General features: G+C 40.5%; 5 protein-coding genes across 5 annotated transcripts; 2 read left to right on the top strand and 3 right to left on the bottom strand.

Annotated features, from left to right (window-relative positions):
- Positions 1-1,390: 1,390 nt before the first annotated feature.
- Positions 1,391-3,451, bottom strand: B0T23DRAFT_321761 (uncharacterized protein; the record flags this gene model as incomplete). The annotated part of the gene is made up of 5 exons (XM_062835258.1): positions 1,391-2,465; positions 2,528-2,930; positions 2,982-3,141; positions 3,193-3,294; positions 3,356-3,451. The coding sequence occupies 5 exons, from the start codon at positions 3,449-3,451 to the stop codon at positions 1,391-1,393; spliced, it is 1,836 nt and encodes a 611-aa protein (XP_062690566.1).
- A 12-nt stretch (positions 3,452-3,463) lies between these two features.
- B0T23DRAFT_322055 (uncharacterized protein) lies at positions 3,464-3,893 on the bottom strand (the record flags this gene model as incomplete). The annotated part of the gene is made up of 2 exons (XM_062835274.1): positions 3,464-3,713; positions 3,775-3,893. The coding sequence occupies 2 exons, from the start codon at positions 3,891-3,893 to the stop codon at positions 3,464-3,466; spliced, it is 369 nt and encodes a 122-aa protein (XP_062690567.1).
- A 445-nt stretch (positions 3,894-4,338) lies between these two features.
- Positions 4,339-4,509, top strand: B0T23DRAFT_296561 (uncharacterized protein; the record flags this gene model as incomplete). The annotated part of the gene is made up of 1 exon (XM_062834290.1): positions 4,339-4,509. A coding segment is annotated over one exon (171 nt), but the record flags the coding sequence as incomplete, so codon positions are not given.
- A 4,797-nt stretch (positions 4,510-9,306) lies between these two features.
- On the bottom strand, positions 9,307-9,748 carry B0T23DRAFT_430399 (DNA-directed RNA polymerases I/II/III subunit 10; the record flags this gene model as incomplete). The annotated part of the gene is made up of 4 exons (XM_062840245.1): positions 9,307-9,376; positions 9,430-9,516; positions 9,580-9,641; positions 9,713-9,748. The coding sequence occupies 4 exons, from the start codon at positions 9,746-9,748 to the stop codon at positions 9,307-9,309; spliced, it is 255 nt and encodes an 84-aa protein (XP_062690569.1).
- Positions 9,749-10,036: 288 nt separating this feature from the next.
- B0T23DRAFT_186847 (uncharacterized protein) lies at positions 10,037-13,393 on the top strand. Its single transcript, XM_062833151.1, has 3 exons — positions 10,037-10,484; positions 10,535-11,328; positions 11,383-13,393. Exons 1-3 carry the CDS (start codon positions 10,123-10,125, stop codon positions 13,155-13,157), a joined length of 2,931 nt encoding a protein of 976 aa, XP_062690570.1. The 5' UTR covers positions 10,037-10,122; the 3' UTR covers positions 13,158-13,393.
- The last annotated feature ends 12,886 nt before the right edge of the window (positions 13,394-26,279 follow it).

The raw sequence follows: 26,279 nt of genomic DNA on the forward strand, positions 1-26,279 counted from the left end.
TATGGGTGGCCTGCGTTCTGACGGTTGGTGTCAAATTGCTGTGGGCTCACCAGCGGAACAGAGACCCGCGTTATCGTCGTAGCAAAACGCGGTCCATGCCGAAGCGGACGTAAACCTATGCCATTCGTATCTATATTCTGTATAACGGACAGGAGATGTACTTGAGGTTTGGAAAACGGGCCCAAAGCCACCGATCATCCTACCTTCCTTTCCTCCTCATCGTCAACAGATGGAGGGTGCCTGAAGTGACCTGAATGATCAACTCATAAAGCCGATATGGTTTTTATCGTATCTTTCTACCTGAATTCGGCAGCGTATCGGTTCACTATCGTTGTCATGGCCTTTCATGCATGTCGTGGTGTGCCGTGCTGATCTCAGATTGCATGTCATCTTTAACTACGACGATACATACCTCTGACACTCGCTTCATATGAAAGGAGCAGACGTTGAACTTCACTTGCACTTCCCTCCGTCGGTTCTCCTTGACATCCATGAACATCAATTTTTCTCTAATCTCCAAATGCGTGTGACATTTCGACAACACGGACGCTCAGGCAATGAGTAAACCAACATTATTGACGTGGAACTGAGCATATGGCGGCGAACAATGTTTCATCAAAATCAAGATACAAGCGAAATATCATTGGCCAGCTTTGGTGATGTTGTTTAAGGCCACAAGATCCAAGATCACGCCCCGATGCACCCGCCCTTTGTTCCACCTCCCCCAACAAGTAAAGGGGGTATGGGTATATAGCGTCCGAATCATTTCGGTTATGAATCAAGGCTACAGTTTCACAAAGGGACAACCACCAAGCGCCTAACACCAGGATTTCCAGAGTCGAGGTAGTAAACAGTGACTGACATGTTCAAAATTGAGGATTTCTTTCCAAGAGAAAAAGTACAGAATGGTAGTTCATCCTTGATATGAAAACCGGGTTGGTTCGCTAAATGGCCAATCGAGGTATGTTGGATGGCCACATAGTTGATGTCCAAGGCCATGTTGTTGTGTTGTAGATAGGTCTACGAAGGAGGTAGCTTGCTTCCAAGTAGACGATAAATCCATATATTCTGCCCGTTATGTGGGCTGTTGATGTGAGCCAGAGGCGGTTTTATGTAGAGAAGTGGGCTAGTGCCTTGACACGTTCGACCATGGCCGTCATCCTTGATGCCAACACGGCAAAGGGACGAGTTGGTTGCTGAAATCGTAGGTTGGGTATTGTCTGTATCCCGCCTGCTTGTAATTGAAGCGATCGATATCTGCAAAGGCCTCTAATACCACCCAACTGTGCTCGATATTGAGGCGAATATGCGAGAAGGTCGAAGTGTATCGTCCCGAATTTACCGCACCGTGCCCAGGTTCTTCAGTTCCAGTAACTAGTTAAAGCAGCTTTCAAACCGTAACAGAAGCATTCTTTCTGCTGTCAGCATCCTCAATCTGGAAGCCAAACACAAGCCTAAAGAGATCTTTCAAAAACCCGTATTGTCCAGATCTCATCGTCATCCAGTTGACGCTCTTCGCAATTTCGATGGCGCTGATGCGCTTCCCTCGAGGCGGAAGACTAGCGGAGGATCGGAATGCGGAATCGGTCAGCACCAGATTCTTGTAGTTTTGCAATAACGTGGCATGCATCGGTAACGAGCCGAAAGATCCCATAGGCAAGCTTTTGACAAATGTTTGCAAGGCCGCAGAGCCGCCTTTACCGTCCACTGCCGCAGTTTCCCGACTGAAACCGATGTTCATGGCAGCTTTGACTATCAGAACTTTGATGCGGGTGATGTTCATGTCGTCAATGGTGGCAGTAGCAGTGGTGGCGGTGCTAGACGTGTGTTGACTGCTCTGACTATATCCCGAAAGATTCGAGGCACTGCTCGACCAGCGCCCCCCACGCGAGTCGCTGCGGTCGTTCGATGGCCCGAGTACCATGATGTTAGGCATCTGGGGGCTGGCATCTGGCGAGACTGGTGTGTCTTCAAACTCGGTGACTGGGGTTTCGGGTATAATTGCCTTTTGCCGTGGTCGATCTGTAAGGTCGCCGAGGCTCCGGAGGCTTTCACGTTTCGAGCGGATTGAGGCGCGGCTGCCGGCATTAGATCGGGAATCGGACTGGTGGTTGGATGAGAGGTTTTGTAGCCCATAGCTTCCAGGGGAGAAGAAGTTGATGTGGCTCGGTCGGGGTGTTCCTCGATCAGGTCGGATTTGCGTCCAACCCTCCCGGAAGATATCGCACAATTCCCAGCACGCCTGGACTGCGGATCCTAAAAGCTCTGCATCAGGGGCTTTACCATCACGACGGTTTTGCCGAAGGCTAAACAACATCTCCGCCAGCGCCCAGCAAGCTCGAAGAAGCAGGTCCGTCTCTTCGGGGGAATCGTTTCGTTGCTTCATGAGTCGGTGACATAATGTGATGTAAAAGTCCAAGGTCCGCTCCCTAAACGCCTCGGGAAGGCTTCGAGTGTCTTGAGCGCTATACAGACTGTGTAACGTGTTAGCAACTGTAATGCGCATGATAAGACAAGGTTTCCTTACTGGTTATTTAACTCAAAGCTTACTCTTAATATTGAGTCAGCCACCTCGTCTTGCTTTTGTCGCACATCGAACAATGACTGGCAAAAGTCGCGGCAAAGATCTAGGTTAGTCCGGGCAATGTTGTGAGACTCGGGATAATCATTTCTGCTCTGATAAAGTCTTTTGCAGAGTTTCCAACAGCTCTTCCACGCTTTCTCATGAGCGTCCGGGGTACCAGAGCTGTTGAATACACGTTCACGGTGTATGGAACTGAGGTTCGCAAGAGTATTGCAAAGTGTCCAGCACTCTTCTAGAGCTGCTGAAAGGGCCTGAATCTCCGTCTGTTCGCTCGGTGTGGTTTCGGCAGTGAGGAAATCATCGGCATCTTCGTATCGCTCATCCCCTTCGTGGCTTTCTGGTATGACTGTAAATAATGAGCCGGGCGCTTCTGAGCAAGTGACATGCGTAAACTCACGTTCTAAGCTACTCGCTGTGCTAGATCTCAATCTGGAACTCTCGTTTGCGAAGACATCTTCCAACTTTTGAGCCTGGGGTGTCGGTGCATCCAAGCCGAATGCTACCGGCTTCACGTTCGTGTTGACCATCGGGAGGGAGTGAGTCGGGGGGGATTGTGCCTAGGTTTTAATTAGCGATATTTCCATTACTAAAGCAGGCATTATGCATACCGCCGAGGCTTCGCTGGCCGGAGGACTAATAGTGCTACTTTCCGCGCTGGCAGCGCTGATAGATCTCGAGAGGCTTGATCTGGAGTAATTATCATTGGATTTCTGTCCCCAGTTCGAGTCAACATTACATTCTATCCACGTTGATGTGTGCGTGGAAACGTACCCAATTCTCGAAGCTTGGTGGCGCATGTATCACAGAGACAACCTCATCACCCATGGGTTTCCGCATGTGGTCCGGTAGATTCGTCCGCAGCATCATAAGCTTCTTTCGTCAGCATCGGAGATTGAGCTCAATATCACGCCAGGAGGCTGGACTAACCGACTGATGACCATGCTTGCCTTGCCCTTGCCCAGCATGTTCTTCTGCCTCGTCGTCTTCAATCTCCGTGGTCTCGGTACCATTTGATGTCACCGGAGATGGGCCAACAATGTCGCTAGTTGGACTTAGGAGTAGATGTGCCGAGTTGGGTCTAATGTAGGAAGTAGGGCGTAGTGACTGAGAATCGGAGGCCGAGGAGGAGCTGAAGTTGAAAGAGTCAGTTAGTATGACTGGGCTGGAAATCGATAGAGAGGGAGTCGTACGCCATATACTGAGCAGGCAGCGGGGAATCTGGACCCGCCGAGAGTGACATCTCTGTGTATGGGGAGTAGATCGATTGATAACTTCCAGTCGATGATCTCAAGGGTGCCTCAAGAGCCATTGCTGGGGATGGTTGCAATGGCTAATCCGCAGTGCAAGCCAGAGGAGCCTTCAACACACAGGGTTCGCGCTGGCCTTCCGAGAACGTCCAACGGGAGCTACCAGAGGAGTCGTGTAGGCCTGTGTGAGCTCGAGTCGTCGTTGACAACACACTCGGTGCGGCCAAAAATTTCGTGAGGATAGACCACACTGTGCAGCTGCGTCCTAAGCGGTGATACAGGATATGCTGTCGTCGTCTATTGGCTGTTGATATCAGCTCGATGGAATGCGCGGCGGTTCGAGCTGCTCGTGGACAAGAAGGAAGCTCAGCACTTGAAGCTAAAGGTCAAGCTGATATATGTGGTGTGCCAGTTGGTGATGGATATTGATCCCTGGAGGCAGTCTGGAGGCAGGCGTACTTGAAGGGAACAACAGTTTTCAAGCTCTCAACCTTGTGCGGCTCAGGAATGGGTCCAAGGACAATCAAGCCATGGGCCGGCCAGAAGATGCGACCTTGGAGGCTTGTTTGCAAGTCGGGTACCGGCGATGCTGGCACCGAAGATGGAGGCTCGGTTCGATCTGTTTTTGGAAATAGGTACTCTTTGGGTCTTTCAAGGCGGCCGAGGTGCTGTGCTAGGTTTGCGACTCGCGGGTCGCAATCTAAGTTCCAACGGAAGGACTGGGCGACGATGGGCGACGATGGTGCTTCTGGAAAAGGAAGAAACAACGAAACAAACCAGAGATGAAACGAATGGTGGAAACAAAGAGCTGACAGGATGGTTGCCAGAGGAAAAAAAAAAACCCCCAAAATCTACGTAATGATAGATCAAGCCGACCCAGTTCTTTCTCTTCCACTCAGCGCCGAGTCTTGCTGGGTTGTCGTTCAGGTGGGAGAGTAATGGGACGGGCAGCCAGTGAGAAGACTGGACGGAATGGAATAGGTACTCGGCTACTGTACGATCTGGCCGGGGCTTTGGTGCACTTTTGAGGGTTTGTGAGGGGAGGAACGCCGCCTGCGCTTAAGACAAGAAGCTGGATTCGCTGTAACCTCACGGGCAGCCAAGCGGAGAGAGCCGGCAGCCCAAAGAGCGGAGGTGAAGAGATGGAGGTTCAGGTTGCTGGCAGCGGGAAGAGTCCCCGCCAGTGGGAGGTTCGGTGCGGGCTTCCACCCTTCCAGGGCAGCGTCCACTCGACTCCGCCTATCGCTCACGACGTTCCCATGTGTTGCTGCCCTTGTCCCTGCCCGTTGCAGTTGGAGTCCCTGCTCGTCCCTGCTTGCGGGAAGGAGCCACTTCGACTTATAAAGCTCCATTCTGCAAGTCGCAACCGCCAGGCTATGGCACTATCGGGCACTAACACAGTGAATTAAAGTGGATGAGATTTAAAACAACTTGAACCCTACGGCTTAGGAGAAGAAGAGGGTGACTCTAGATACGCAGGTAAATGTCAATGAGATACATATGACTAGAAGTACCTAACTCCCGTCAATGTGAAGTTTGTCGAATCGTGATGCCAGGGATCTCATCTCAAAGGACTATTAGGGGACAGTTCATCTTGAGGTTACCTACCTAGGTATTACCTCTAGGCGACCAGACAACAAGCTATCGCCTTCAAGTTCAGTTTGGTAAGAATGGAAGTAGGTACTGCACAGTACCTACCTACCTATTCTACCTTACTGTACCTCTATGTAGTAAGTAATGAAGCACCTAATAAAGAAGATGGCATGAACCTGCAAAAGTGACAGTTGCTGCCGCACCTTCATCAACAGGACTCCGTCGCAAAGGTGCCAGGGACACTGCGTGGTCCTTTCTATGCTGGAAAAGAATCTCTCTTGGGTGGTGGTAATAAATGTTGCTCAACCACAACCAAATGTGGCAGAGTCGCAGCGTTCTTTTGCCCATGGAACCGACAGCCTGCATGTGGTGGTGACAGGCTTCGGCGCTTAAGCATGCAGTGAGGGAAGTTGAGCTCGCTTTGGTGGCCACTCAGCATTCAACGCCCAAAAGCCCCACTTCACGTTCGAGGGGCAGGCTCTGGCCCAATCAGATCGCCCAAAGTGCTCTCTTCGGGGGCACATCAATTGGCATCAGAACTGAAGTGTGTGTCTTCGCCGCGTTCCCAACCTGCTGGTCGCTGTTCCATGATCTGGTGTCTCCTTGGGAGTCTGTATGGCCAATGGCGAGGTGGTGCAAGATCTGCCTTTGAGACCGACCTTCCTTTCTCTGCCTCTGTAGTATCGACCATATGGTAGCCTGATCTGGCTCAGGTATGACAGAACGATCCCAGCTTGTGTTGAGAACGAGACAGATCATGAATGATAGAAATTCGAGACATCCCGTGCCCACGTACGTACTTACTATCAGCAAATTTCATTTAGTTACCAAAACCGAGAAACAGTGGTGTGTTCGTTACGACTAGCGCGGGACTTCAACATGCACTTTACTTACACAACTCAACCACCATTCCACCAGATGTGATACAAGAAGCTGGTATCAACCAGATACATTTTGGACGCTTTATACATTTGTGTTCAAATTTTAGTTTTGATTTGGCTGTCCCGTTCTTCTCTGTGCATCTTTGCAGACTCCTGTTGCGAGAACCGCGCGAACAAACCAGCATTGAACTGTACTTTTGCAGACGCAAAGAGCCGCATCTGGCACAGTGTTTCTGGCATCCCCCGATCTGTACCGTTTGCAGCATACCGCGGATAACGGCTATATTTTCTTTGAACTACTTTCCCTGAAGGACCCGAAAAGACCGGCACACGACCGTTACAATGCAGTGCAGTTAACGGTTTGCATCTGAAGGCTGAAAGCACCATTGAGACCTCGTTCATGTCCAAGATGTGCCACACTGTACTGACGACTGAGCTTGTCGAGGGGTTTCTTGGCTTGAGGCTTGCCCTAAATCATCGGCCTCTTGGGGCGTTCCCCGGGGAAAGGATGCCCACTCCTGGTCCAATCGGCACCTGTGTTATTGTACGATGCATCGAAAGAATGAATCCTCCAGAACATGACCTAGACCGTTGTTATAGGGCATGGATTCGAGTACCGGAAGTTCAAACGCTCATCTGGCTGGCCAAAAGGTCGCTATACTGGCGGAGTGTTATGGAATCTTTTGGTATCAACCGCACCCTTCTTAGGCAGCACCGCCCGAACGGTTTCCAATTCCGGCGTGGCATAGGCAAAGTGAGAATGAGCCCGGGTTTTTGCAACCAGCATCCCAGGGCTGTTTTTATGCTCGGCTCGGCGGTTAGAGGAAATTGATATTGGTGGTAATTTTCCTTACTCATGGTTCTCATGGTTCGAAACAAAACTGGCTCGCCGGCTAGGTTCTTGCCCTTGAACCATACACTCGGGTCCAGATAACGTGCAAACGGTTGCGGGAAAAGTTGTTGAACAGGGAAGCAATTCTTGAGGGGCCGGTTCGGGCTTTTGGAAGAGAGAGTTCATCACCCTGTGATGGATCCGCAAATTAGCTGCTTGGCGGTCGGTGTGACCCAACCCAACCCTTCTTACAGTAGATACCCCTGTTTATACAAGTAATTCCGGCACTATAGGGAACGGCTCGAGATTTTAGCATTAAGGGGGGTTTTTGCATTAAGGGGTACCTTACTTATATACAAAATCGGGAACTAGGGCCCCAAAATCATTTGCAACTAATGGGTCAATTTGTATGTGCTTGCAGAAGGGGGGGCTTGCATAAACAGGGGTATCTACTGTACCAGGGAAACCCATGGCTCATCAAAGCACCAGGATCTCCACTATCAGAGAGGGTGTTCATCGATTCCTGGTAGACCTTGCGCGATCACCCCGGATTTCACAAGCAGACAACTCTCCACTTGCACTCCGGACCGCGTTTTAAGATTTAAAAAAAATGTCTTACGGTTCCGCGCGGAAAGCTCAACCCCCAGAAATTTGTGATGAATTCGGAGAGAAGCTGGAGAGATGGTGACTGCAAGCGTTAGATGTGCCAAAGTCTCGCATCTCGATCAGTGAAGGAAAAATGCTTCGCTTTGCCATTGGTAACTGGTCTTACCTGCACGCACGTCAAGACGAGGAAGAAGCCATTACGCCAATTTAACTTGCCCAATTTTTGGGGCGCCGGTTGATATTGAACACTTGCTGGGATGGATTCGAGACCCAACAACACTGATCCGGCGGTGACCAGCTAAAAGATATGGAAGACTGGATGGGGAGACGAACCAAAGGAGACTAGAGACATTGAAGCAAAGTGGCTAATACACAGATATGGTAAGATCACTTGAGTATGAACTTCATTCTTTCCTACACCGTCTTGGAAATGAGAACTTACGTGCCATCACTTGTACGGACATGAATGGTTGGGGGATTAGGTAAGTTGTAGACTGACCGGCGATGCAAGTCTACGGCTGGTGGGAGGGTAGGTCCATATCGGTAAAGACATATCAATCCGAAAGCTCATTTTCGGGAAATATATTTGCTACCGATGAGCAACGAAAAAGCATCTCTGACCGAGTGGCGTCTAAACCGGGCCTAGGAACAGGGCCAACGCTCGCTTCGCTGCCACATACATACAGTTCGAGTCACTGAACACGGGCATGGGTGAACCAATTATCAGGAATTCGGATGTGGAAGCTACACAGATGAACTATTCTTTGAAGAGAGAGTTGACCGGGCGCTGAATTTGACATACTTTGAAAGATATGACGTTCAGCATACCCATCTGAGCGAATAGCGTAGGCTATCCCGATGACACCCCAGTCTGTACCCATGTCATGGACTGAGACGTGTGATTTAGAAGGCCGTGCTACCTTTTGCGAATGTCTCTTGTTCACCAGCGCCATCATCCCTTACACTGGCTTGATGCCCCCACAAATTGTAAGGTCCATCCAATCCGAGCGTCGCTTCGAATTCGATCGGTCCAGCCCAGCCGAAGCGGTAGACTTTTCCACCATTCCCAAAAGACATCCGAACCCGAGGAGTTGGAAACCGCGCAGGCGAGCATGACGGCTTGTGAGTCGTCAATGCAGATAACTAGATGTGATTGGTTATGACACATCTAGCCACACGGAGCAAGTACCAGGTTCCGGCTGAAGACGATGCCTCTCCGTGGTACCACAACCTCTCAACTGTAGTTGCAAACTGAAAAGGTAGCCTGTTATGTCTGGCCATGTTGCTCCGGTAGACCTAACCGCCAACAGAACTTACACCAGAAACAGTTGTCCCAAATGCACCTTGACGCCACAGGTTCCAACCCAAAGAAAAGCACAACCAAATCAAGCTCTTGCTTTCGGCCTCCTGGATGCGAGACCAGGGCCGCTTCTATACCCTGCCCGGTACAGTTGTCTTGATACTCCCAAACGCCTAATGATCATGCAGTTTTCTCTTGCCGGACGATAGAGTAGTCGGCTTGCCCGAATAGTTGATAATGAATTCTTCGACCGCTCGGGCACATTACATCCCCTGTTCCTCATTGCGTGTCTGCATCTCGATCTTCTTGACGTTGCGGCCATCGGGAGTATACCTAGAGCGTAGTCAGCCACCAAGGTCCAGCGCGGCGAGTCCACAAGAACGTACTTGAGAAGCTTCTCGATGAGGTCGACGTGGGTCATGACCATGCGACGGCAGCAGTAGCGCTTGAGGCCGAGCTGATCCAGAGCATCACTAATCATCGTCTGTCAGTTGTTGTTGTTTGTAAATCGTAAGTCGTTCGTAGATGTCGCATACCCGTCGGTGATCTCCTCGCCATCGATCAGTTGCAGGTATCTCTCCCAGAGATCACCCACCACCTATGTGCCAAAGTCAGTAACCTTGTTAACGGGTAAATGGCGGAGGAAGCGGGGCGCGTCGCGTCGCGTACCTTGCCGCACGAAAAGCATCGGATTGGAATGATCATTTTTGTTAGCGAGTCGAAAGCCTACAAAAAGGTGTTTGGCGGGATGGCGATATTTGCGGCAGATGAGCGACCGGCTTCTGGCGAGATGGTGGTGCAAGTTTGGTCGTAGTGACGGTGCAAGTTTCAGCATGAACTTTGAAGGGCGAGGCGGCAACTTTACCTGTGAGGTCGGAAGGCCCCAGCAAATTTGACTTTCTAGGGTCTGATTGGTCACTTCAGCCTTATCGCCGATAAGAAAGCTGTCCCACATTAACTTTTCGAAGGGTACTCCGCCAAAATTTCTTCTGCTGGGAGGATGAGGCGGACATGAAGCTCGGTACGACAAATCGTGTGTTCCTTGCCCGACTTGCATCGTCATATACTCAAACGACAAGATGGTGGAGCTACGCACCCCTCGCAAGACCTCGAAGGCGTCCAAGATGGATGCGAATGGTGAAACCGCCTCGCTGAAGAAGAGAAAGAGAGAGCCCAAGGAAGAGACGACCGCTTCGCAAAAAAGGCAACGATCGAAACCAAAGACCCAGCCTGCTGCCGCCAATGGCAATGTTGACGATACTACCGACTCCCAAGAAAGCACCCTTTTCGAGAACAAAGACCTGCAAACGGCCAATGGCGATTTGGAACTTACGGATGCTTCGAATACCTTGACGACGCGCAACACATCGGCATGGAAGGTGTCAAATCCTATGGGCGGCCGCATGCTCGACATCGATCCCATATTCTCCTTGGATGAACGGTTCGTTTGAGACCAATCCCCCAGGTAGGGGCTCTACTAATGCGATTTAGATACCTCCTTATCACCTACAACACATCAATTCAAGTCTATTCCACTGAGGATTCCCTGCTCGTCAGGAGGATCTCCCTTCCCATCACCAAGCTCGACAGCGGCGCCGAACTTTCTTCTCCCCACATCGTCGCGTCTGCGCTATCCGCCAGCGCACCCGAATTCCTCTGGGTTGCATGCTCAGATGGCCGTATCTGGCACCTCAACTGGGCAACAGGCGAAGGCGCCGAAACACCCTTCACGATTGACGTCAAGAAAGTCCTCGACATGACCGTCGAGTCGGTCGACATTCGCGACAAGCAAGAAGATGTCCTTTTCATTCTCCAGAAGTTGACCAAATCCTCGGCGCAAATCGTGGCCTACGACCTCAAGGCCCTCCGTAAGAAGACCGGCAAGCTTATCCACACATACGACGAGAACCCGCAATTGCTTCGTTCCGCTGCTGGTGGCAGACTCATTGTTGCTGCCGCGAAGGAGACGCTACACATCGGCACTTTGAAGTCCAAGGGAAAGACCGTCAAGGCGGTTGATGACCTCGAATACGCGTTCCACTCTTTCGGCGTGCCGGATTTGGTCACTTGCCTCGACATTCGTCCGACTCTCCAAACAACTAAGAAGGGTGGCATAGAAATCCAGTTCGTTGATCTCGTCATCGGATGCGCTCGCGGTGCCATCTACGTTTATGGTGACCTTCTCTCGAAACTACCCGGCAGCGCGACCAAGGGGGGTCCTATTCAGCCCCGCAAGCTACATTGGCACCGCAGGGCCGTCCACAGCGTCAAGTGGTCTGAAGATGGTAAGAACTGGTGAACTGTCTCTGGGAGACGACAAAGTGCTGACAATTTGACAGGTAACTATCTGATATCCGGCGGTGCCGAAACCGTACTCGTTTTGTGGCAGTTGGATACCGGCAAGAGGGAGTTCTTACCTCACCTTTCAGCAACTATTGAAAACATCGTCGTTTCCCCCAAGGGATCATCCTACGCTCTCCACCTCGACGACAATTCTGCCATGGTGCTCTCGACCGCTGAGATGAAGCCCACGACCTACGTTTCCGGCATTCAGTCTTTGGTTCTCAGCGACAAGCCGTCGAAGGAGTCTCTGGTGCGCCGTGTCTGGAGATCTGTCGACGAAATCTCAACACCCTTGATCACTACCAGTAACCCTACCAACCCTTCACAAATATTCCTCTGCGTCGGCAATGGGCAGCAGGCCAGCTCGACAGGAAATGCACCGTCCACACCACTTATCCAAGTTTTCGACGTCTCCTCGTTTCAGGGCGTTAGCAAGCATCCCATTGCGCGCACCAACCCTACCGATACCAACATGACAAGCCAGGGTGCGCCAATCATTGAGCCTAGAGTCACCAAGATGGCCTTTTCCCACGATGGGAAATGGCTTGCGTCGGTAGATGAGTGGCAGCCACCTGAGAGGGACCTTGAGCCTCTCTTGACTGGCTCAAAGACCCCATGCGAAGTTTCGCGGGAAAGACGGGAGATCTACCTCAAATTCTGGGAGATTGAAGCGGAGGATAACTCGTTGCAGCTCGTTTCGCGCATCAACGAGGCACACTTCACAACAGAGTCCGAGACCATCCTGGATGTGGCCAGCGACCCCATTTCATCTCGATTTGCTTCTCTTGGCACTGACGGTGTAGTACGTTTCTGGAGCCCCAAGCTGCGCAGGAAAGACGGTTTGGCGTCAACCGGTCCCGAAGGCCAACAGCTTCGAACATGGTCATGCTCTCGGGCTGTTGAGCTCCCTGCTTATGGGCAACTGGAAGAGGCGGTAGAAGTTTCTCCCAAGACCCCTCGCAGCGGTGCCCTTGCCTTCTCTGAAGACGGCTCTGTGCTCTTTGCTGCCTACGGCCCTTCATCCGGAGCTGTTGTTGTAGTTATCGATACGGCGACCGGCGCTATTCGTGACACCATCCCCGATTTGTCTAGGGGTGATATCCGGGGTGTCGAGGCCGTTTCTTCGTCTTTGATCATCCTTTCGGAGGATCTCACGGTCTACGACATCGTGTCAGATGAAGTGCAGTACAGCTTCGCCCTGAAGGAGACTTCAGAGGCTGCCAAGCAGATGACCCATTTGGCGGTCAACCGGGAGTCCCGATCCTTTGCTGTCGCTGCCCCTATCCCCAACTCTAGCCAGGAGAAGTTGAAGAAGGGCGCAAAGTCAGAGCTTGTTGTCTTCTCGGTCGATGAGGAAGTGCCTCAACTGATTCAGATGTTCCCTCAGGTCATCACTGCGGTCCTCCCTGCTACCAACTCGGCTGGCTTCGTCGCAGTTGACTCTGCTGCCCAGATCTGGTCCATCACTGAAAGCGGAGAGCAGGCGCAAATGCTTCAGCCTCTGGCGGATCTCAACATGGAGGAAAGTGCCAGTGCCGTAGCCCCAGTGGATCATGCGGTTGAGGACGGCGAGGCAAGCGACGAGGAGATGCAGGACGCGGACGCGGATGTTGGGATGGAGGATGATGACTACGATGTCCATCAGGCTGTCGTCGCTCCCCAGAAGCTGGCCGAGATCTTTAACGCTGCGCCTGCATTCGCTATGGCCCCCATTGAGGATATCTTCAACCAGGTCGCCTCATTATTCTCCACGAGGCCTTCTACAATCTAAACTCAGGACGTATCTATTGCTAGATCTCGCATCTCGAGTCGGCCCGTCTCACGTGTGAAGATCATGCGAGAACCGCACAAGTCGGTCCAGTTGCGTAAAGGAGGCAAAACCGATAGTTCGCAGGGTCTACAGAGTTTGATGGATAATTTCGATTCATCCCTTCGCCTGCGCACCTGCTCATCGTGCCTTCGAAAGCTCAAGGCCGGGGGCACCAGGAGTCATAACGTCTTGGAGTTCGACCTTCGCGGCGCTGGACTTGACCGGACCAGGGAGGGGGGCCAGAACACTGGCAGCCACACAAGAAACAGTGCCGAGCCGCCCCGTCACTCAAGTGGCAGCAAGGAAAAGGGTTTTTTGTCCTCAACAATGACGATGACGACGGCGACGATATACACCTCTGCTTGGATTTGAAATGTTAGCGCGGTGAATTTGCCGATCAGTGGGGGTGGCAAGGCCCGGCCGACTAGGGTATTACAATGTCACTCTTCTAGTAGTTTCTATAGGAAAATACCTAAATTCTGGAAATTGGATTTTTGGGAGCCGGGGGAAGCATTTCCTCATTACCACTTTTTCCACCATGACAACGGTTACCGTCCCTCGAGGTATCGCTATTCCTGACCTTCTAAATCCAGCTCCCTCAATACCAAAAAAGATAGTCTCAGTCGCTCAGCCACCTCCGATGGCCTATGCGTCTCTTCGGACCCACAGGGCCAAATGGTTGTGACATCCGGCCCACCACCCTCACCCACCCACCAATCCGGACATCACACCATTTGGCCCTGTGGGTCCAAAACGACTGCGCCACGGGGTGGCGGGGAAGTGGATGGGGGCTGACTAAGGTTGAACGTCTGTCATGAGAGACTAAAAAAAGACGGGATCACGGCATTTAACAAGGGATGAACGGCTTTAAATCCGGGCACTTCGCGACTACGTTAATTTGCGCTATGCCGATATTGCTGAAAAGATGGGGTTTACTATACGGCAAGTCCAATTTACTTGTATTGGCCCTGTTACTCCCTAAAAGCGAAAAAAATAAAGTTTTTTAAAGATTCCTAAAAAAAATAAATTTAAGGAATGGATAAAAGAGGAGCGTTCTCGGAAATTTATTTCCTAATATAATTTACTTCTTTACCTTCCTCCCTACTTTATTGCCGGCCTTGAAGTTTCAAGGAAAGTACTTTACTCTCTTAGCTTTTATCGAAGATTAAGAATTAAAAGAATAAAAAGAAATACTATTAATAAAAGAGAAAGAGTTTAATAGTGCTAAGAGATAAGAAAGCTTCGCCCTCGTCCGGAAGATTGGGAGGATGTCCTTGGTTCTAATGAGATTTGGGCAATTAATAATTTAATGTGGAAATAATGGGTGACTTTGGACGAGGATGACGATCCAAATTGTTACGAGCGACGTGGTCACGAGAGACAAGCTAAATACGTTGATTCCCAGGTCTATACTAGAATTATAAGATGAAGAAGAAAGAGGGAAATGTGTAAAGGTAAGTCCGGGGTCTAGGGTTTTAACCCTGTGGCCCGGGTGGCTGGTGTATCCTCTAGTGAATGGCGGTCCCGTGGCTTCGGTGTTGGGCAGCCGAGTCCGTAGACTATGCCTGCCGTAATGTATCCGCTAGTACCGTCATATTACCCCCCCGGTAGAAAAAGATTCGTCCCGAGTCGTATAGAGAACTGCACTCAATGTTAGATACATGTAAAGTAGGGCCTTACGCCGGTTAACCAATTAAAAATAAAAAAATATTACTATTATTTTAATTCGAATATAATCATTTTCTAGATAGAGGGGGGGTATCCTCGGGTTTTTAATTAATTTAATTAGTTCCGGGCCTCTACGTTATTTTTAATTGCATTAACTATCTACTGCGGTATATTGAATATCCTTCCCTATCCTTCGGTTTAAATTGATTTTAATATAAATTTATTTCCTTATATTAATATTTCTCTTTGTTAATCGCGCCCCCTTCTTTATAGCTATATTATTATTATTGTGGTTATTTTTAAATTCCTTTATTTTTATTATTTTTAATTAAGTATCTAATTGTTTGGGCGGACCCGGGCTTTTTAGGTATTGTTCGTAGAAGGATTTGATTATACGGGCCGAATTCTTAAAGTTCCGTATATTATAGTATTCAGGGTTAGGGTTGTAGCTTCGCTAATTTATTCGGTATTGTAATTATTTATAATAGATTTTAAATATTAAAATTCCTTCGATTTCCTATTTAATATTATCCCTTATATACTTTCTAGCGGGTTTTTCTATGCGTTATCCTAGTAATAGATTATTAGGGTATTTCCTTAGTCGATTTGCGTAAAAAAACTTTGGTGTTGCGTTACTCCTTTAGTATTTTAAAATGGTAAAAGTAGTTATATTTCTCTTTAATTTTAAATTAACAATTAGTGACCGGAAAATTTAGTTTGTAGTTAAGTTTATTTGTTAGGAATGTAAGCGAAAGGTAGGCTGAAGTGACTACGGTCGTGGCCATACGTAGGGGACGGTAAGTTAGGGGTTAATTTAAAAATATATTAATAGTTACCGACTATAATAAACTACGTTCTATTAAATTTCTTTTATACCTATACAAACTCTATTTATCTATTAACGAATATTATAGAGCCCTATATTAATTTAATGTTTTAATACGGTGCCGGATTATCCTTCCTACGAACCCGACCTAATATAGGCGTTATTATTAATAATCCTATATATTAATTAATAAAGGGGAATAATAGCCGTTAAAATACTTTTGTATACGAATTTTAAACCTCTTAATACGACCCCCCTCCTTATAAATTCCGTCTTTAGAACTTTTATAATTCGTAATAAATTCTAGTTAAATAGCGGAGGGCGTTAGTATTGTACTATTATAGTATTATCGGGCTATATTACTAGTAAGGGTACGATATTTTCGCCCCTTAATTCGGACGAATTATTATTTGTAATAACCGCCAACGCTATATCCCGGATATTATAACTATTTCGCTACTAGCGAACCGCTGTTAGAATATTAATTTTATAATATTCCTTCTCCTAAGCTCTAAATACGGATATAAAGCTGCCCGCTAGAATATTGGTATTGTAATATCTATTTTCCCGAATTCCAAATATAGATACGAAGCCGGCCGTCAAAATATCGGTATTGTAATATTTATTCTTATAAACCCCTAAGGCGGCGAGCTGCCTACTAGAACATTGGTATTATAATATCTATTCTTACAAATTCCAAATACGGATACAAAGTTAGCCGCTAGAATATTAGTATTATAATATCTATTCTTATAAATTCTAAATATAGTAAATTGCCTACTAAAATATTAGTATTATAATATCTATTCTTATAAGTTCTAAATATAGATACGAAGCTGCCCGCTAGAATATCGGCATTATAATATCTATTTTTATAAATTTTAATATAGATATAAAACCGGTATTAAATTTAAAGTATTAACGTATTATTTACTAAAATATCGGTATTATAATATCTATTTTTATAAACTCTAGCGCGGATATAAAACCGGTATTAAATTTAAAATACTAACGTACTACCTACTAAAATATTAGTATTATAATATTTATTCTTATAAATTCTAATATAAATATAAAACCGGTATTAAATTTAAAGTACTAACATGCCGCCTGCTAAAATATCGGTATTATAATATCTATTCTTATAAATTCTAACGTAGATATAAAACCGGTATTAAATTTAAAAAATTAGCTAGGTTCCTAACCGTTACTAAGACTATTATTCCGTAGGCGTACGAAGTAGTAAGCCTTATTTTACCTACCGAGGAATACTATATTAAATTTAAGAATATTAATAAATAATTATAATTTACTATAATACTTAAATATAATCCCCCTCCCTATAGGTTCCGTCCTTAGGACCTTTATTTCTTTCTTCCGCCTCCTAATTCTATATACTACTTCCTCCGCAAATTTTCTTTATTTATATTATTCTTTCCTAATTGCCCTCTTATTACCCTTACTTTATTTCTCGTATTATTCCTTCCGTTCTAATAATATAATTCCTAATTACTTTCTCCTATTCTTTTTATTACTATCCAAATTATATACCTTCCTATTTTCCGCCTTTCTCTCCTACCTTCTTATAACCGCCCTACTACCTACTTATCTTATCCTTCCCCTTCTAATTATTACTTTCGTTTTATTCTTCTATTTACCCCCTTCTACTATTTATATAATTACTTAACGCTCTACTTACCCTACGTTATTTTATATTCGCCCGCTTTAAATTATACTCGCCTACTTTAATTTATATTTATATAGGGACCTCCTCCTTTATTTATATAATATCCCTTCTACCTACCCTCTTCGCCTTTCTTCTTTTCTTCTTCCTAACTTTACTTTTATAATTATATTTACTACCCCCTCTCCTAGTTCTATAGCCGCTTCGCCTACCCCCTCGCCTAAATTACCCTCTATTATAAATATATATATTTCTACTATATACTTACGTACTAATCCCTATTTCTCTTATAAACCCGATTAATATATTTATTTATCCTCCCTATTTTCTTCCTTCTTATTCCGTCCTTTTCTTCCTTTTACTTTATATCTATAACTAACTTTTAATCAACTACTCCTTTCTTATTCTCTAATAATATTTACCCTCTTACTTACTTAAAATATAATATTGTTTTAATTTAAACGTTCGTTAGCGCTCTAACCCTAAACCTATACGAAATACTCCGTTTAATTGGTACGTACACTTGTTAGACCAAAGGTACGCTATTTTCTTCTTATTACCTCTCCCATTTTTTTTTTTTTTTTTTTTTTTTTTTTTTTTTTTTTTTTTTTTTTTTTTTTTTTTTTTTTTTTTTTTTTTTTTTTTTTTTTTTTTACTAACGTCTTCTCCTTCCAAAATTCAACGAGAAATCGCAATATTCGTTATCGCTACGCCGCTACATACTCGAAATCCCCCGTAGTATTTATAACCTCCGGAACGATATATAGGATATAATAACCGAGATTATACGCTTTACTAATATTAGTAGCCCCCTGCCTACCCCCCTTTTATAGTAGTTATATTAGTCCGTAGCGGCGTTTTAAGTTATAATATAAGTGCGCTTTATTAATAATAGTCTCCCTATAATATTGCCTAATATACTCTGAATTAGGAATTTCGATTATAAGGGCTATTCGAAATTTAATTACTGTAATATTAATAATATTAATATTAATATCAATCCGGTAGCCCCTACTAGCAGTCCTATTATTAATAATAGTAACTCTCCTATAAATATTTTTATACCGAACTCTCCTATTCGTATTACTTCCTCCTTTAATTATAATTAGGGTCCTTAATATTAAATAGTTAATAGGAGGTTAGCGTTTATAAATAGGAAATTAGACGAATTATTAGAATTTGTAAAGGAGGATTATAAGTAAATAATATAAAATAGTATTTATAAATATAATTAATGAACATAGTAGTATATAAGAATATTCCTCTTAAAGTTATAGGTTCTAATCCTATATTAATAATAGCGGACGCCGCTAAAGATTTTTTTATTTAGGGTAATAATAGAAAATATAAATTATATTCTACTTAACGCCTTATTAATATCTTATATTAAATTAAATTACCTTCCCTTCCTATTTTTTATTTTATTTAGCATTTCTATTTTACATCTCCGCTTTATATTTCTATTATTATATCCCTACTTTACGCCCTACATCTACATCTTATATTTATATTTTATATTTATATTTTATATCTTCACATTTATATTTTACATTTATATTTTATATTTATATTTTATATTTATATTTTATATCTACATTTTATATCTCACATTTACGTCTTATATCTATATTTTACGCTTATATTTTATATTTATATTTTATATCTATATTTTATATTTTATATTTATATTTTATATTTATATTTTACATTTTATATTTACGTTTTACATTTTATATTTTACATTTATATTTTATATTTACATTTTACATTTTATATTTATATTTTACATCTCTATTCTAGATTTTTAAATAATTATTATTCTCCTTCTACTACCTAATTAACCCTTATTAACCTAGTAATCGGCTTGCCGCCAATACGCCGCTGCTATATTTCCTTAATTTTATATTCTTTAAGAAAGTCTAGGCAATTTATATCCTTTTATAAAACCTACGAATTCTCGTCGTCTAAATACCTCTTCTATTTAATTTAGAATTAATATTAGCGGCTAAATCTATAATACTTTACAATTACTTTAACTTCGTACTAAATATTATCCTCTTCGATATTTACAATTTTCCTTTATAGTATTACTATAATAGGATCCCTATAGTACAGTTTTAATAAAATAATAAGGAATATTAAATAGATCCGGTAATATACGGGGAATACGAATTAGTATACTATCTTCTTTTCTCTAACGACCTTAATAATTTAGAAGGGTCCTAAAAATTTATTTACTAATTTAGTATTTAGGCGGTATTATTTAATATATTTCGTATTAAGTAAAACCCAATTTCCAATATCGAATTCCTTTAATTTCTAAATTTTATTATATTATTTCGCATACCCTTAATTAATAACCTTTAAAACCATTACAATTTTTAACTACTTATAAAATAATTTATTAATCTAATTAATAATTATTATCGGAAGGACTATCCTCCGCCCTCGCTCCGGGTCCGTTAATTCTTAAGAATAATACTTAAAGAGTAATTCTAAGGAGGACTTTCTAATAGTAGTATAGAAATAATTATTATACATCTACTATACTAATATAATTTTTTCGGCCTAATTAACTTATTCTATATCGTAGAAAATTCGGAAGTATAATTCCAAATTCTAATTTTACCTTTCTATTTATCCGTCTATTTAGGAGTACTAGACTATATTAAAATATTTACAGATATTTAGGAATTCACAGCAAATCTTCCAAAATTAATTTATAAAAAAATTACTTTAATTTAATACAATAGAATCCGGAAAGTTAAATTACTAGAAGATATTTCGTTAGAAGAGGAATATAAATTACTAAATATTAATTATCTTCTACGTAGGGATATATAAAATATATTTAGTAAAGTGGTTAATAATAATAAGGATTGCGTTGTAAGTCCAATTAAATACAGGGTCGAATAATTTTAGTATTCTAATAATAAAATTATACGAAATATTTTACTAGGGGATAGTAGGGATAGGTAACGACCTTAATAGCCTATATAATTAATAATTATAAAGTTTAACCTTTTAATATACTAGATATTCGTAGACGTATAATTCGACGTTAGCTGTAATAGTAGGTTAATAATAGAATTAATTAATATACTTTAATATTTTCTTTTAATTTAGGTATTTAATTATTATTATATTATAATAGGTATAAAGTAATTCGGCCCGTATCTATTCTAGGATATAAATTTAGTATTAATACTATAAAATTCCATTTTCCCCTATTTTCTAATTCTTCGCCCGTCTCTTCTCTTCGCTATTCTTCTATACTTCCTCAATAATAAATAAATCCTCCTTCTATACCTCTAATAATTACTATCCCAATAATAATAATTACTCTTCATCTTTCTATACCCTTACTACTACTATATACCCGCCTATATTTTTTATAATAATACTTTCATCCTCCTTCTTTAATTTAATAATAGCTTCGCCCGCGAATTTTACCTTCTTTCTTACTACCCTATCTTCTCTACTATTATTTTTAATTTCCTTTTATTTCTTCTTTTCTTTATTTAATTCGTCCTTTCCCTATAAATTTTACCTTTCCTCCCGTACTTCGACCCTTTTATCTTCTAATACTTAACCCTCTTCCATTTTACTTATATTCTATTACTATTCCCTTTCTTCTACTACTATCCTCTAAATCTCCCTTCTAATTAAAATTACCCGTCTTACTAGCACCCTCACTATTTAATTTTCTTTTATCGCCCGACCTTTCTCCTTACCCCCTTCAATAACCCTTATTAATAAGTAATTACCCCCTACCTCCTATTTTTCTTCTTACAATTATAATTTCTTTAATAACTTATCTACCGGATTCAATTTTCCCGGATAATATTTAATTCTAAAATTATACATTACTAATTCCAATGCCTACCGATTCTACCTTACGCTAACCCGCTCCTTTTCTTAAAAATATTATAAATTTAAATAATTTATAATTACTAAGAACGGTTTATCCATATATAATAAATATTACTTTTATACCTTTAATATTCTTATAATTATTAATAACTCTCTATCCCTAACCCTATATTTAATTTCCTCTAATAATTTCTTTTTCGAAAAGAAAGCTACCGGGTACTATTTATTACTATATAGTTGTATAAGAACTACTCCAATTACGAAGTCCGATACGTCCGTCTCTACTCGGATCTATAATGCCGGGTCGAAGTAGTATAATATAGGAACTTCCTAGAATAGTTTTTTAAATTCCGCAAATATTTCTTCTACTTCCTTTATAAATTCGAATAACCTTTATTTATCTCCTTTCAATAATTCTATTAAAGGTATAATTACTTTAAAATATAATATTACAAAATATTAATAGAATTCTATAAACCCTAAGAAGACCTAAATATTATAAATACTTATTAAAACTTCTTATTCTATAATTATTACCATTCTCTCTAAATCTATCGCCACGCCTTCTAAAGAAACAATATATTCTAAGAACGATATTCGCTTTATATAAAATTTATATTTACTTAGATTTATATAAAGGTTATAATTTTACAACCGTTAAAGGATTTCCTTAATATAATTAACATAATCTTCTTTATTTTTACTATAAATTAAAATATTATTAAAGTAAATAATATATATAGTATTTATTAGCCCTACTAACGTATTATTAATATACATTTAAAATATCACTAGCGCGTTTACTAATCCTATTAATATAACTAAAAATTTATAGTACTTGTACTTTATACGAAATACCGTCTTCTCTTCATTTCCCTTTCAAATTCGAATCCTATAGTATATATCCTTTAAATTTAATTTTATAAAGACTTTAACCGATAATAACCAATTTAAAATTTCCTAAATAAGGAGTAACACCGTCCAATTCTTCTTTATAACTTTATTTAATACCCTAAAATTAATATAGAACTTTAGTTTTCTACCTTTTTTTAGTACAAAAATAATAGGAATACCCGTTAAATTAATAAAGGAACGAATCTACCCCTTTTAGAGTATTTCTATTAACTATTCGCGTAATACTTCTAGCTCCTTAATATTTAACATATAAATCGGTTCTTAAAGCGCCGATTCCCTTTCGATTAAATTAATATAATATTTTAACCGATTATATTAGAGTAAGGGTATAACCGAAGTTTCGAATATTAACCGGAATTCTTTATATTCTAGTAGGATAATTAATTTAAGGACGGCGGATTCGCTTTCTATTTCCTCTAATAATTCTAAAAGTTATAATAGTACTAATTCTACGGGAGGTACTAAAGTAAGGTAAACGCCGTTAAATACTATTCGAAAAACCTTAATTAGGGGGATAGAAGCCGAAGGCAATTCGACCGACTCTACTATAATAAGTAGGGTTACAAATTCTAACACTAAAGAAGGAAAGATTTCGAACAGGATATTCGTATATACAGGAGGGCGGAAACCCTCCTCTACCTTTATTATTTTCTAAGAGTTTAATAATAGAATTAAATTCTATTATAGCCCTATTAAGACGGTTATAACGTTATATACTTCCTTCGCTGGTATTATACTTAATATAAAATTACTAATTTCAATATAAAATTAAAATAACTATTACTACTAATTAATATTAGAATTCTATTTATAAAGCTAAGGGTAATTAAAAATAATTTCTATAGCTAAGGATTTAATTATAATAAAAGTAACTCGCTTTATCCGTTTAGTACTATAAAAATTATATATTCTAATAAAATAAGTAATTACACTATATATAGGAATAAACTAAAGGGAGAAATTAATAAAATAATAGAGTACTAAATTAATTTTTATATTTAATAAGAATAAATACCTACTAATTAAATTTAATTCCGCACCCGAATTTATTAACCCTCGTATACTCTACTAATCTTTATAAATTTTTATTAATAACCTTATTTCTAAATATATTTATAATTTACCTATATTATTTTAAATAATTATAACTACTACTTTAATTACAATCGGTTCAACGTTTATTCTATATAAAGGGGTACTTACAAGGATAGGGTAATTCCATACTAGATAGCCAATTTAGTTATAATTGTAATAAGTTCGGTTCGGGTATACTATTACGAAATAGCCTATTATACTATACTTATAGCAGGTATTCGGTAGTTTTAGTTAAGTATACTAGCTATACATATAGTTTTTCTAATAATAAAAGGAATAAATAAAATTAGGATTTATTTAAAAAATAGTAAGGGGGCAATAGGGAAAATCGGAGGGGTTATTACTATAGGATAATTAAGAAAGGATATTTAAAAAGGAGGTAAGAGGGTATAAAAACGAAGAAGATAATAGATTATACTTTAAAGATATTTAATATTAGTAATATACTACGGATAGTTTAATATTCTCTAAGCCTTCCAACCGTTCTACGTACACTATTATTTCGTTTATTATATTAATACTAGCCGTCGAGAGGACGCTTTATTTAAAAAGGGGGTATAATTAATTAGCCTAAATAATAATTTAAATATATTTTAGTTAATTGTATAATAAATTAAATTCTTTAATATAATAGCGGTTATAAAAGTTATAAACGGTTTTCGAAGTATTTTACTATATATATTCAAACTTATTGAGAACGGATTATTCAATAGCCTAAATATTACTATTATATTCGGTCTCTAAGAAGGTACGGAGGTTACTTTATATAAATATATTATAAATAATATTATACCCGGGTTTACTACAAAAAGCCAATATATATTTAATCTATATATTCTTAGGGTTATCCTTAATATAATTAACGGCGAACGAGAGGGAAGTATAAGGGTATTTATAAAAGTATATATTAATATTATAAAAGTAATTCTATAATTGTAAGAAATTTTCACTAGTAAATTTAGTAATATTATATTTAAAATAGTATTTAGTATAGGCTAATATAGCTACAGTTAATAAAGGGGTAATTATAGCGACGGCCGCTAATAAAGGAGTAGTAAAGGGAGATATAATAGAAATACGAATTTAATTATAAAAGAAGTAATCCTAATAATAGAACCTAATAGGGATAGGGGGGTAATTTCCTATTAAATTTTATTCGGCGAGGCCTACGAATACAAATTATTCTTATTAGAATATATACGAAGGGAAGTAATTAAGAAGGAGTTTAATTACAGCGAACTAAGATTCGAATAATTACTATTTACGTACGAATTTATTAACTTCTAAAGTTTAGGGATACAAATAAGAAGCCTAGGACAGTATAGGGGGGTAGTCTTTATTACTATCTTCTTCGATAGACTTTATAATAGGTTAGTATTATTATAATAAAGGCGGAGGAGGTTAAGTCGTTTTAATTATAGTAACTATAAGGGTAGTAATATAAGAAGGACGAGGGGTAGTTTTAATAGTGCGAAAGATAAACCGGCCGCTATATGTGTATATTTTAATAGTATCAGTTCAATTTTTAAAAAAAGAGTTATTAATTTATTAGGAACGTAGGCAAAAAGTAGGTTAAGGTAATTACGGTTATAATTATACGTAGGGAATAGTAAATTAGGGGTTAATTTAAAAATATATTAATAATTACCGATTATAATAAATTATATTCCGTTGAGCCTCTTTTATACCTATATAAATTCTGTTCATCCGCTAACGAGTATTATAGAGCCCTATACTAGTCTAGCACTTTAGCACAGTACCGGATTATCCTTCCCACGAGCCCGACCCGATATAAGCATTATCGTTAATAATCCTACGCGTCGGTTAACGAAGGGGAGTAGCAGCCGCTGAGGTGCTTCCGTGCACGAGCTCTGAGCCTCCTGACATTATTCGATAATTTATTCTTCTTAATAATAAAGACTTTATTTCCGATATTAAAATTAGGTACCCGTCGGTATCAGTTGGCTTATTTAGTTATTTGTTCTTATACGGCCGAAATAAGCTCCCTTACTTTAGTAATGTAATCTCGGATTCGTTTTACTATAGTCTAAGCTTCTTTGCAATTAAGTTTTTCTTATATAGATATTTATATTAAATCCGACCGTGCTTCCTAATCGAGTGTATTAAGTATAAGGAAACCTCTTAATATTTTATATAACTATATTCCTCCTAAGTTTTTGTAAGGTATATTTATTTGTACTATATTTATAATTGGAATTACTTTAAACTAATTATTTTGGAAATAGTTTACAAAAGAACATAATTACTAGTCTAGGTATTTATTTATAATCTCTACCTAGCCGGCCGTTTAACTATAGCCTACTAATACTAATTTCTATTTGATATTTAGGATTTTAGCGAATTTATTCGTAAAATTAATAATAAATTAGGGGCTTCAGTCTAAAATTATTTCCTAGGGTAACCTATATACCCAATAAGGGCCTTCGTAATATATTCGGGCTATATTCCGGGCTGTAGCGTTAATATAATAGGGTATTATTTAAGTTACTTTATTTAAACGGTTAATTATTATTAATATATTATTAAATCCTTAACGGTCCTTCGGTATAAATTTAAAATCTATTATAAAGTATTACTATATCCTCTATACTAGTAATAACGGGTATAATTCTCTAGGTATTTTATTATAAAGGACTTTTAAGGTATAGTATATTAAATAATTAGTAACGTATTAATTAACGTCCCTTATTATCCCCGGCTATTAATATTAAGTAGCAACTAATCGTTTTATTTTGTTACGGCCGGGGTATATAATTATAATTTACACGTAAAGCTCTTATATTACTTTAGCGCGAAGGATTCCCGGTAGGACTACTAGCTTGCTGTGTTTTGTAAGGAGTTTATTATTAGTAATGAATTGGTATTTATTTTCCCTTCGACGAATTATATTTCGATAAATTTCGAGTTCGATATTGGTTTTATTTTTTAGGATTAATTAATTTATTAAAATATAACCCTCTAGTAGATTTCCGTTCGGTATTATACGTTTAACCTCCGGGTT

The sequence above is a fragment of the Neurospora hispaniola genome, assembly GCF_033458365.1.
Source record: "Neurospora hispaniola strain FGSC 10403 chromosome Unknown B0T23scaffold_6, whole genome shotgun sequence".
Lineage (NCBI taxonomy): Eukaryota > Fungi > Ascomycota > Sordariomycetes > Sordariales > Sordariaceae > Neurospora > Neurospora hispaniola.

What these genes read in the sequence shown, in the direction of transcription:
- B0T23DRAFT_186847 (XM_062833151.1), top strand. Translation starts at nt 10,123, where the DNA reads ATGGTGGAGCTACGCACCCCTCGCAAGACCTCGAAGGCGTCCAAGATG. An exon ending in ATATTCTCCTTGGATGAACG is followed by an intron (nt 10,485 to 10,534) that starts GTTCGTTTGAGA and finishes AATGCGATTTAG; the next exon opens with ATACCTCCTTATCACCTACA. An exon ending in CGTCAAGTGGTCTGAAGATG is followed by an intron (nt 11,329 to 11,382) that starts GTAAGAACTGGT and finishes ACAATTTGACAG; the next exon opens with GTAACTATCTGATATCCGGC.